General features: G+C 40.8%; 1 protein-coding gene across 6 annotated transcripts in view; it reads right to left on the reverse strand.

Moving 5' to 3' along the window:
• Positions 1–12,978, reverse strand: part of csnk1g1 (casein kinase 1, gamma 1) — a 66,973-nt gene that overhangs the window by 25,176 nt on the left and 28,819 nt on the right. For all 6 annotated transcript variants that reach the window (XM_030128508.1, XM_030128500.1, XM_030128492.1 and 3 more), the window contains exon 5: positions 2,849–3,000. In XM_030128508.1, the coding sequence (XP_029984368.1) occupies positions 2,849–3,000 (152 nt within the window). The remainder of the gene's footprint in view (positions 1–2,848; positions 3,001–12,978) is intronic.

Raw genomic sequence — 12,978 nt, forward strand, 5'->3', positions numbered from 1 at the left:
ATGGACAAGCAAGGAATACGCCAGTTCTTATGGCATTTGGTGTGCTATATGTATGCATTTTCCACCTTTCATGTGTTATTTGATGGCATGTCAATTTGTGCCAAGATCTCTGGTTCACATAACCTGAACCCTGACCCTCAGTGCATGGTATTTGACACTGCGTGAACATACACAAGGAAAGCTTATAATGTCTACAGATAACACACCAATTAAAAGCAGCGTATATAATCATGCAAGTCGGGATATCACGTTGGTTTATCAGCCAGCAGCAACTACAGTTGCTGCATCATTGAGATGTTTTTGAACATTAAATACAACTAAATATATCTCATTATCATTAAAAAACAAAAATTTGAAATGACAGATAATAATGTTATGACGGAATTTTTAAGACCCTGTCTGTCAAAAATGACAGACACTAAAAATATCTAGTGCAACCTCTGCACGTGACCACATTTTATTGATATAAATAGTATTCGCTACAACTTTACTTAAATACTATAAAAAAAATTTTTTTTCATTTCAATTTTGGTTTCTTTTCTTTTCTTGACCTGATGGACACCTTTTTCCCATGGGGATTTATAAATTTTATCTGTAACTGTAAACCTACAAATAACATGATATTTTTCGAACCTGTCCTTGATTTGTTGAAAGAAAATATGCACCCAGCTATTCTGTTGAAGTTCACTCCTGGAAATCTTAGTTCTGACTAGGGATGGGAATCAAGAACTGGTTCTTTTTGAGAACTGGTTGCCTGTAGCTCGATTCCTTGTAATTGCTTGCCTGCCCGCTTAACGATTCTGCTTATCAAATCCGCCTTCATTGCGCATGTGCGATTACGTCACACGCACGCTGCATTGTTTTGGTCAGAACGTAGCCAACATGGCGCTGAGGCAGAAACGGTCTAAACAGACGACACCAGGTTCACTTGTAAGCCTTGCAAAGCTTCCATGTCTTCAAAAGGGTGGAATCCCTCCAACATGTTCAAACATTTGTCCACACAGCACGCGATTCATTTACAGGAATGTCACGTATTTGATACGCTACTTAGCGACGCTTGTGAATGTGGCGGCAGAGTGAATGCCGGGCCCAGTTCCGGTTGCGGTGCGGGCAACAAATGTTATGCCCCTCAAATACAAGTTTCTGAAGGTAAGGGAAAGGAAATGAGGTGAACAACAGCGGGAGATGAGCCGAGTCAAACCGGTTCCACGTAGCAGAAATGCGGCAATACAAGAATTAGTAAAGCGTCTTTAGTTTCACTTTCACTGCACCCCCCACCCCGAACCGGGCCCGGTGTCATCTGTTATTATTATTTGTACATACTGTATATGTTATATTTTCTGTGCAGAGATGGAAATATAAAAAGACAGTTAATGCAAACACATCTGTTTGTACTCTTTCATTCCCTCACTCAATGAGAATCGATAAGGAATTGGATTGATAAGCAAAATCGATAATGGAATTGGAATCGTTGAATTCTTAATGATTCCCATCCCTAGTTCTGACCAAAGATTCCTAATACATCATTACAGAAAAGTTTTAGTTGCAGAAAACTGGTCTACAGACACCAATGTTGACATATCCTTAAGTGGCCCTTAGGGGGATAGATTAAAAAATGTCTACCTCCTACTGATGTATACTAAAATCATCTTTTCAGCTACTAAGCAGGAGTCATTCTGGTCTCATTCACTTAATCTAAAATATATGTACCAGTAGCCCTTTTGTAAATTACTCTATCAGAAGTAAAAGTTTACGACTAATAGAAGCTATGGATGTTTTTCTGCTGATGGTATCAGCTGGTCTCACTTTGACCTGTCAAAACTTACTTAGCTTTGTGAGGACAGGGACTACCAGATATCATGAGATACGATTTACAGGTTCACCTTCACCAAGGTCCCAAGCAAGCAAAAGTTTTTATAGAAATTCTAATTTTTGAAATTAAATAACAGTTTTAAGTTTCATCCTTGTCTCTCTCAGTTGCAGTCATGAAGATGTGACTGCAGTTTGATGTGGACTTTTAGAGATTCCGTTTATTGGATAAGAGTTATTTTCCCCTTTACAAACAACTACTGTAGTTGTCACACTAACAAGGTTGTCAAATGATTTTGTTACACAAATGTTTCAATAAAAAGGTCTGGTATCTAGGTTTTAATGGAATTTATGAAGGTCTATTTGGAGAAATGGACCATGATATTCACAAACTGTTTTTATTGGCAAATAATCACCTGAAAAAGTTACCTTAGACTGAGGTGCTTACATCTACAGAGGGAGTGGATAACTGTTCACGTAGACCACCATGTTTTTTACATTAGCTCAGAATGTTCTTATAATTTTTTCCATTTTATAGCATGAGGCACCCAGTGTTAAGATGCACTGCCGTCTCCTACTATAAGCTCAGAATATAAAAAGAAACACACACTGTAACATGATTTCTGTTGCCACAATAGGTGAGAGTGGGAGGGGGGATGTTCACGATCACACACTAAACCTTTGAGTTTAGTGTTAGCTCACCCCCTCACCCATCTGTCTGATTCTAATGTAACGAAAACACAAAGGCTCTTATTGTCGTTGAAAACATAATCATGCTAGATTTAATTTACACTACAACAGATCCTCCCAAATCCAGCTAGATCTTACATAGTGGGCCAGGATAACACCCAGAATTACCTCCATCTACAGGGCCTGAAAGGTCACCAGTAAAAATGGAAGTCAAGGGGGATATTGCAATGGGAACAATACATGATCTCATCTAGTTGCACTGGTATGACTTTCAGATCAGTTTGTCTTGTTAATGTTTAGTCTGAACTGAGATTGTTCCGTTTGGCTGCTGAGCTGATTTTCAACTCACCAACTGAATGGCAATCATTAAGACAGTCTTCAGTGAAAAGGTCCTGTCGCAAAGGTCAAAGAGGTCCTCTAGGCTTGGCCCAAGCAGCTCCAGAACCATGGCATTGTACTTCCCACAGGGGCCAAAGTAGAACACCTGGGGCACTCCTTCTGCTACAAATACAAAGAGTGAAAAAAAAAAAAAAAAAAAAAATCAGGCACACAAATCACTGAAACACCACAGCTTCACATTTAATCCTTATTTTAACCTGGTTAACAACATGTCTCAAAGGAACACAAATTAACTGATAACCATGCAAGGGATTTCTGAGCAAGCTGGGAGGCCAAAGTGTTTATTATTCTTGACATCTCCGATTAATGACATTTCTAATTTGGGTCCAAGGTGAACCATTAGAGGCTTTGCTTTGGTCGACAGGAGGAGGAGCACCACAAGGTTACTGGGGGACAGAGCTGAGAAGGCAACTAGGTAAATATTAACCTAGAGGTAAAAAAAAACAAAAAACAAAAAACAAAAGAGTGCCTGCACATGCAACTATGTCACTCTGGTGCAGAATAATCCTTTCACTGACTCAAATCACAACCTCCCAACGGAATAACATCGTCTATGCTCCACTCACTCCAATTTTGACCAAATCCCTTCCATCTGTCACATTGACTTTTATTTCACTTCTTGTCATTAGAACTCAATGTTGTGAAATCTTCAAACAGTTATAATGGAAGGACTGCAGGCTCACCATCCTACATTTTCATGTGAGCTGCTCATGATGTTTGGGCTCAAGCTCATTTTATTCCTCAATATATACAAGTGTGAATCTAACATCTAAAATTGTAATGTAAATGACGGACAATGTTGTTTATGGATTTGTCTGGGCTAAAACTGATTACTGGCAATCAAGGAAACCAGTAACTGATTTTTGGAACTCCTGTACTTATTACAGTGATTGTACTAAAAATGTAATCTTTATTGAACAGGAAATCAGGTCAGACTGTTAACTGCCTTTGGCTAAGCATGATTCAAAGTTTGCCTGAGCTTACTGCTAGTCAGACTCTTATTAAAAAGGTCTCCTCAAGAAACTTCAAAGAAATGCTGGAGCTTCAATCATACAGACCTTCCTCTATCAGACCGCAAAAGCTCAGTCCTCTGTGCTCAGTCCTCGGGAATGCAGAAAAGTTAAAAACATAGGGATGGTCTGATTGTTTCTTCTGTCCTCATTCCTTAAGCCAGTTTTTTCATATTGACAATTTGATGATACAAACACTGTGGGGATCTTTGTGGCACTGTATTACACAGAGTTTTTTTTGTTTTTGTTTGTATGTTTAAGTAATGGATATTTTTGTATATCCTCCTAAGACCCAGGAAATATCAGCAAAGTACAAGCTTTTTTTGTTTTTTTATCAATAAGTGCCTATATTGGAAATATCATGATGCAACAGTTTTATCAGATGCAGTTTTTAAAATTTTTATGGAATGTCCTTTGTGGTGGACAGTTTTTATTCCTTTTTTTGTACAAAGTTGTGAAACTCTTGTCCACAAATGTGGACAGAAAATCTATAGCTGGGTCTTAGGAGGATATAGGTGCATTTATTTGGACATGACCGTTTGAATAGGCAGTGTAATTAGTATGTGCAGGATTAAAACTGAATTTGCTATCTTCATGAAGCTACCTGGCAGTACATAAAGTATTAAAATAAAGCAATAGATAAAGTCTGCTCTGTTCATTCATGCTTTGCATGCCATTAAGAAGAACATAGGTCTAAGAAATTAAGCGGTACAATAAGAGTAGTGAAGGCATCTGTCTTTCCGCTTGCTACAGCAAGTAAATATGGCAGAAATCTAAGAACATAAAACTGAATATTAATATCCCTCCTGATCCACCACTTAGGCATATTCACTGCAAATATGTTCCTGAGGACTTTTGACTTGCCAGATGGGTATGGGAAATACATTGCAGCTTGAAAGGTGGCATGAATGCTGTCAGCTAGCATATTTGCATGTGGGAGTCACACTGAGCTTCATCCTGTGTTTCTGGACACCATTATCCAGTTCTGTGGGTTGTTAATTGTACCAGAGGAATGAGTGCCTTAAAACCCTGGGAGCCTGTGGGAGGCCTAAAAATGTGTCAGATTAGAGATGTACCAGCTTTCAATTGAAAACCAGGCTGCTGAGGCCTTTTACTAGCAGAGGCTACTCGGGTGGCAAATCATTATAATTTTCAGCAAAACGGTACTCCCGAGTTATTAAATCTTTGCAAGGTATCCAGCACAGAGTCAATTAACTGCATGTCAACAGTCTGAATTCAGTGGAAGCTACTAATTTTGTAGGTACAATTTTTGGCTTATCTGGCCCATTTTTTGTAAAACAAATCAGTGCAATGCTGGGAAGTCCTCCTGACCTCTCCCTGAAGATTTTTTTTTGCAAGACAGAGGCATAAGGAAAGAAGTCAACCTCAACCAGGCATGTGCTCATAACAGATTATCTTTTAGGATTTTCTTCATGTTGGAAATTAGGGGAAGCTTCTAAAGCTCCCCAGAAAAACACTTGTGTCCCCACAGATATAAAAAATATTCTAAAGGAAATCAAATGCTTAATGTATACTATAAATCTGAATTATGTGGGAAAAATAGGAATAGAAGATCCAACAGGAGTTGGGTTAAATAGACTGGAGCTACAAACATTCAAATGCAGTTTTTCACAAGTCTAAATGTTTCCTTTCAATACACTGTACACCTCTGCTACTTAATTTCTTGATGTAAAATTTTAAAGCAATAAAAATGCTGGTTTTCAGCTTTTCTATTTATGTTGATTAAATTACCCACAGTTCACAACTATACAGACAAGTACAAGCACACTGTATCTTTAAACAGGCTGGACCCTTCTGAGAACTGATGTCATAACTTTAGAGACTCATCGAGAGTCAGTTGTTTATGTTGACACTTGGTGTCTATTTTATATTTTTAAAAAAATTTAAAAGATGGTGCTACATGAGTGGCCGCAAATTGCAGCAGCTCTGTCTTAAGATTTCCTCATGCTTGTACTCGTTATCTTCCGCTTAACTGGATCCGGGTCGCGGGGGCAGCAGCCTCAGCAGAGGAGCCTAGACAGCCCTCTCCCCAGCCACCTCCACAAGCTCTTCCAGGGAATTCTGAGACATTCCCTGGCCAGCCGAGAGATACAATCCCTCCAGCGTGTCCTGGGTCAGCCACGAGGTCTTCTCCCAGATGGACATACCCGAACCACATCCCTTGCTCAAAGCAAGCCATGCACCATTTTTTTGGCCATGCTTTTAGAAAATTAACTGTGCAAATTGGGGGTGCATGGCTCACTGCCGAATACACTGCCTCCACCACCTGGCTGCACCTAGAAATTCTGTCCATAAAAGTTATGAACAGAACTGGTGACAAAGGGCAGTCTTGGTGAAGTCCAACCCTCACTGGGAACAGGTCTTACTTCCTACCAGCTATGCAGACCAGGCTCGCACTCCTTTGCTACAGGGACTGAATGGCTGCTAACATATGGCCATCCACCCCATACTCCCAGAGCACCCCCCACAGGATGCCCCTTGGGACACGGTCGTAAGCCTTCTCCAAATCCACAAAGCACATTTGGATTGGATGGGAAAACTCCCATGCCCCCTCCAGCCCCCTAGCAAGGATAAAGAGTTGGTCCACAGTTCCATGTCCGGGATGAAAACCAAATTGGTCCCACTTGATCTGAGGTTCAACTTTTGAATGTCCCATCTTCTCCAGTATCCTGGTGTAGACCTTACTGGGGAGGCTGAGGAATGTGATCCCCTATAGTTGGAACACACCCTCTGGTCCTCCTTCTTACAGATGGGGACAACCACTCCAGTTTGCCACTCTGAAGGCACTGCCCCCCATGTCCACACAGTGTTGCAAAGTTGTGTCAGTCAAGACAGCCCTACAACATCCAGAGCCTTGAGATACCCAGGGCGGATCTAATCAACCCCCCCGGGGCTCTGCCACCACGGAATAGTTTCACTACCTCTGCAACTTCCACCCAGGAGATTGGACCATCCACCTCCTGGTCTCTCGGCTCCGTTTCCTCCATGGAATGCATGTTGATGGGACTGAGGAACTCCTCAAAGTATTTCTTCCACCAACTATATCCTGAGTTGACGTCCACAACTCCCTGTCCCCAGTGTACACAGTGTGGGTGAGTTGCTGCCCCCCCCCCCCGAGGTGCCAGACGGTTTGCCAGAATGTCTTTGTAGCTGATCAGTAGTCTTCCTCCAAGTCCTCACCTAACTTTTTTTTGCCTCAGTGACCACTACTACCACTTGGCCCGCCGGTAGCTTCTGGAGACCCACAAGCCAGCCATGCCCTGTAGGCCTCCTTCTTCACCCTGATGACTGCCGCTATGACTGGTCCCAGCTCTCTCTCTCTCTCTGTGTCTGTCTGTCTGTCTGTCTAATATACATAACAAGTAACAAACTGATTCTTTTTTATATTTCCTGTTCATTCTTTAATGTTTCTGCACTTTGTTTTCTGTATTTTTGGTGCTGTAAACATTGAAATTTCCTCAAGATAGAATCAATAAAGTAATTTTTTATCCTTAGATACTTCTTTGTAAATTTGGGGAGCTCTAAAGTAATCAGCTAAGACTTCAGCAAATTTATAGACTTCCCCAAGTCTGTTTCCAGAGGTCTAAACAGACTACATTATTCTGTAAAAACAGTAAAAAAAAAAAAAACAAAACAACAAATAAATACACCAAAGGACCACATAGCCATCAAGTCATGAATTGACTTGCAGAGATGAATGCATTTTGGTGTGACAGGTTCAAAAGGATCTCAAGGTCCCAGTGGTTCAAGAACTGGATATGACGCTGGAGGTCCAGAGTAGTCTCTGTCTGTGGTAAAGAGTGGTGTATGGATAAGACCTGGAAGGCTGTTCCCTTAGGAAAGAATCTACTCCTCAAATAGAACAGCAAGACCAAAGTGTACTGAGATCTGACCTTGCAGAGGTATATTCTTTGGAGGAAAAAAGTAGAACTGTTTGGCCATAAGGATCAATGTTGTCTATGAAGAGGGAAAGGTGAGGCTTGTAGCTCAAACATCACCATACTGGATGTTTTGCTGCAGAGATGATTGGTGTTGAATCATGGTGGAGGACAATTCTTTGAGTATTCTGAAACTTAATCTGAATAGCCAGAAAATTAAAGCTTTGGAACAAATGGATCTTTGAACAGGACTGTGATCCAAAGCATTGACAACAAAGTTTCTGAGTGACCACCACAAAGCCTTAATGTTAATCCAGGGGTCACCAACCCTGGGCCTTGAGAGCTACTATCCTGCATGATTTAGATGTATCCCTCTTCCAACTAGGGTTGTAACGATGTCATGGTGTTATGATTAATTGCGATTTTAAACGTCACGGTTAATTAATCGTCAAGGCTGCCAAAAACCGTCTCATAAAGTACAGTAGATTAAGAGCGTAACAAAAGACATGCCAATATGCACTTCCCACACCGAACGAAAGCAACGTTACAGAAGCACTGCATTCAACATTCCACCAGTGAAAATGACAAATAAGAACAAGGTGACTCTCTGTCTCAGGGGGTGGACGTATTTCTGAATTGTCTTGTCTGTAAATATATTTTTGATGCGGGCTCACTTTTATTTCCATAGAGTTTGCATTCGCTACCATCACATACGCAGTGTCGGGCTACCATCGCACAACCCATTCACAACTGTCTGGCTTACACAACCGACCTGCCTCCTCAAATGAAAGTTAACGAAGTTTCACAACAGCGGGAGACAGAGGCATTAGTAATGTGTGTTAAGTTGTAAAGACCCCTTAAGTCATTACCTGTATTAATGATGTCTTTGAATATACATCACTTTAAGACGTCCAGCAGGGATGAAATAACTTATTTTCCAAACCTTTTGTAAAACTGTGTCACAGTGTTGATGTATTGTTTGTTATATTCTTTAAAAAGAATTTATAAAATGTACGCATGTTGTCAACATAAAAAGCTGAGGATATGACACACGGAGGAGAGGGATGTCATAAGCCAAGGTGGGAGCCTGCCAGAGTTTGAGATGCTGCAGAGATAACTTTGTACATTTCATACTTTCTGGATTAAATTTTGCCCATTGTTCAGTGGGTTATTGTCCTCTGTGGAGCTACTGAACCAATGTGGGCCAATCCTGTGGTGGCATTTGCTGGTGCCGTGAGTAAAGCCTGTGGCTACACTGCAACTGATCAATGGCATCGACTATTTGCGATCGTAAAAATGGTGACTAAAAGAGGAAAGACATTGGGGGGGGGGGGGGGGGGGGGGGGGTTGAGCTGCTTTATGTTTAATGATTTGTATTAAATGAGTTAATATTTTTGGTTGGTTCTGCTATGTGGTTGGTTCGTGGTTTATTTGTGTAATTTTGGGGTTTGTTTTGTCGGGGATGCGCTCGAGTGTGGGGGGTGTGTGCGCTGGCTGTACCTGTGGAGATTAAAAGGACAATATAGAGCCAAACGCACACTAAAGATGGTGGATGCTGATGGTTAATCCATTTGTGACCCTAAAGTGCGTTGTAGCGGGTCACTTTGGGAAAAAATAAGTGGACTGTTACAGGTTTCACTTTCACTTCTGCATGCAGCCATTTTAAGATATGCATGGCACAGACTGCACCCCCAAGTATAAACCCCTGCAAAATAATCGTAGTAATTGTGAAACCACGATTACTTCCTTGAGGATACTTGTAGCACCAAAATCTCTAATTGTTACATCCCTACTTCCAACACACCTGATTCAAATGATAAGCCTATCATCAAGCTCTGTAGAAGCCTGATAACGACCGTTAGGTGTGCTGGAAGAGGGAAACATGTAAAACATGCAGCTAGTAGTTCTTGAGGACCAGGGTTGGTGACCCCTCCCTTAATCCAACAGGTAATTTGTGGGCTGAACTGGAAAAGCATTTGTAAGCCAGAAGGCCCATAAACCTGACTGCATGAGTTCTGCAAAAGGAGAGTCAAGTAAACCTTGTAGAAGGTGCAACAACATTTTGATTAAAGACAAAGTTTGAAGGCACTACTAACAAATATATGCATGTAAAACTTTGGCCTTTTGACAGTGTGATTATTATTACCTCCACCAAGGAGGTTATGTTTTTGCCGGCGTTGGTTTGTCTGTCTGTCTGTCTGTCCGTGTGCAAGATAACTCAAAAAGTTATGGACGGATTTGGATGAAAATTTCAGGAAATGTTGATCCTGGCACAAGGAACAAATGATTAAATTTTGGTGGTGATCAGGGGGCGGGGGCTGATCTGCCTTGGTGGAGGTCTGCACTCTCCGAGTGCTTTCCTAGGTAGGCCCGAGCCGAGTAGCACAGGTCCCATTGAGTCTGCAGTGGGCGCATGGGGACGAAATCACCAGTGACGCCACTGTTACCACTTTCACACTCACGGCAGTGAGACCGTTCCAAATATGTACATGACATGTACAAAAACTGCATATTTATGCCTGCTTGGAATGAATGGGAGTCAATGGGCCACGCCCAGTCGGGGTCAGTCATGTGTGTGTAAGTGCACGACACGTGACATCCGACCCCATGGAAACATGGGGGGCCTCGAGAGCTTTCAAATAAACTCAAATATGTGGTTGCCACGGAAACGGCTATATTGTTCTTGTGCTCAGACTATTTTTTTTTTTCCCCTTTCTCCTGCGCTTTGAGCTCAAGCTTGATCCCCCTAAACATTTACAAAAATTCTCCAAATTTTGCCCAAAATTCACAAATGTGCAAAATTGAATTTACATATAGGCTTCGTAGATGCTGGTAAAAAAATGCTGCGGCAGCACCCCCTTGAAAAGTGGAAATACATTACGCCAATGGGACCACATCCAATGTAAAGTTTGTCGTAGAGCCACGAAAATCGGTACATAGATTCATCGTCAGGAGACAAACAAAAAATATGATTATGGCCACGCCCCTAAACCAACCCTTAGTCGGCCATATTGGATTGAAATTTCCAAAATGCTGAGTTAGCGTTTTTGCTGACGTATTTTAACTATCTCCTCCTTGGCTGTTTGACCAAATGAGCTCAAAATTGGTGTACAGTATCTAGAGAAGTGGGGCATCAGATGTTAGCCAAATTTGTGGGATCGGTGCCACCCTTTTTTGTGTCACAACGTCGCAAACTTTCTTGCAAAGTTTCTTCAAAAATTTACCATTACAAAAATTGCTTCAGCTCAGACCTACAAACACCAATTTGGCTCAAATTTGAATCAGATGTCTATCTCCCAGGCCTACACCCATTTATTGAAAGAAATTGAAATGTTGCACTATAGCGCCCCCTACAAATGTACATTTACAAAAATGACATCAGTTCGGACATACGAACACTGATTTGGCTGAAATTTGACTCGGACGTCTATCTCTCAGGCCTACACCTATTTGTCAAAAGAAATTGAAATTTTGCACTATAGCGCCCCCTACAAGTTTATTTTTATGAAAATTGCTTCAGTTTGGACATAAGAACACCGATTTGGCTAAAATTTTACTCAGACATCAATCTCCCAGGCCTACGCCCATTTATCAGAAAAATTTGACATTTGGAGCTATAGTGCCCCTACAACTTTACCTTTAAGAAAATTGCTTCAGTTCAGACATACAAACACCGATTTGCCTCAAATCTGAATCAGTTGTCAATCTCCAAGGCCTACAACCATTTATCAAAAGAAATTGCCATTGTGCTCAATAGTGCCCCCTACAAATTTACCTTTACAAAAATTGCATCAGTTCGGACATATGAACACCAATTTGGCTCAAATTTGACTCAGTGGTACATCTCACAGGCCTACACCCATTCAATGGAAGAAATTGAATTTTGGCTCCATAGTGCCCCCTACAGAATTACTTATACAAAAATTTGTTCAGTTTGGACATACGAACACAGATTTGCCTCAAATTTGAGTCAATTGTCAATCTCACAGGCCTACACCCATTCATCAGGAGACATAAAATTTGGTGCTACACCGCCACCTGCTGAATGATGACATACTTTTACTGGACATGCCCATGGTGAGGGGCCTTTCAATGCTACTTGCGGCTTTAATTGTTGTTATTATTATTATTATTATCATTATCATTATTATTAACATCATCAAAGTGAAATGGCTGGTCTACCTGAATCAACAGAGTGAATATCTAAATGAAAATGTTCAGAATTATGAAAAACTGAGTCTGAATGTGTACTATATGGAGACTATTTTATAGAACACCAGGTTTGTGATAAGATTTTTATACCAATGTGTAATTTTTTTCTCAACTACAAATGGCTCGACACAGACTCACAAATATATAAGTTCTGTCAGCCTCTGAATCAAAGCTCTCCCTGTGTGGAGGCACAAAAGAATACATTTCCCTTTGCATTACTGTAATCTAATACAGGTGCTGGCTGCACTCCTTTACAACAGAAGGGAATCGAGATGAATGTGTGATGAATAACTGTTGTGGATGTAAGCCAAGCTGAAAGGCACACTCCTAAAGGTCCACCAATTGTTTGGATTGTTAACTCTCCAATCACAAACCCTATATTTTAATGGGGTTAGAAGGTTAATTTGGTCATCTGAAGACTGTTTTGCAATTGATCAATATAACAAAGTCAAAAGTCTCACATTCACATTTTTATCTGCTACATTTGATTAATTTTGTTTCTCAGAGCCTATTTTACATTCTGTAGTACAGCATGCTTAGTGAATTTAATGTTAGGTGAAGATTAAAAATTGTGCCTTCTGTATAATTTCTATTTTTTCCAAGACGAATAATAACTAGATTTTTTCCGTGTGGACTTTGCATGTTCTCCTCGTGACCATGTGGGTTTCCTCCCACTGTCCAAACACATGCAGGTTAGTGAAAATCGTGACTCTAAATTGACTGTAGGTGTGAATTTGTTTTTATTATATATAGTAGAGTGTACCCCACTGTGCAGTCCATCTCCCCAAAAAACTTTACAGGAGATGCCGTTCAGAGAATGGATAGCTGGATGGATTTCTACAATCACTCTTCAGTGTATGCTTTGTTTCTTATGCTCTAATCCAAATGAAGTTTGTGCATTCTGGCCATTTATTTTGATTGGCTGATCAGTTTAGATTTCAGGCAGAAATATTTACTGG

Source organism: Sphaeramia orbicularis, chromosome 3, assembly GCF_902148855.1.
Source record: "Sphaeramia orbicularis chromosome 3, fSphaOr1.1, whole genome shotgun sequence".
Lineage (NCBI taxonomy): Eukaryota > Metazoa > Chordata > Actinopteri > Kurtiformes > Apogonidae > Sphaeramia > Sphaeramia orbicularis.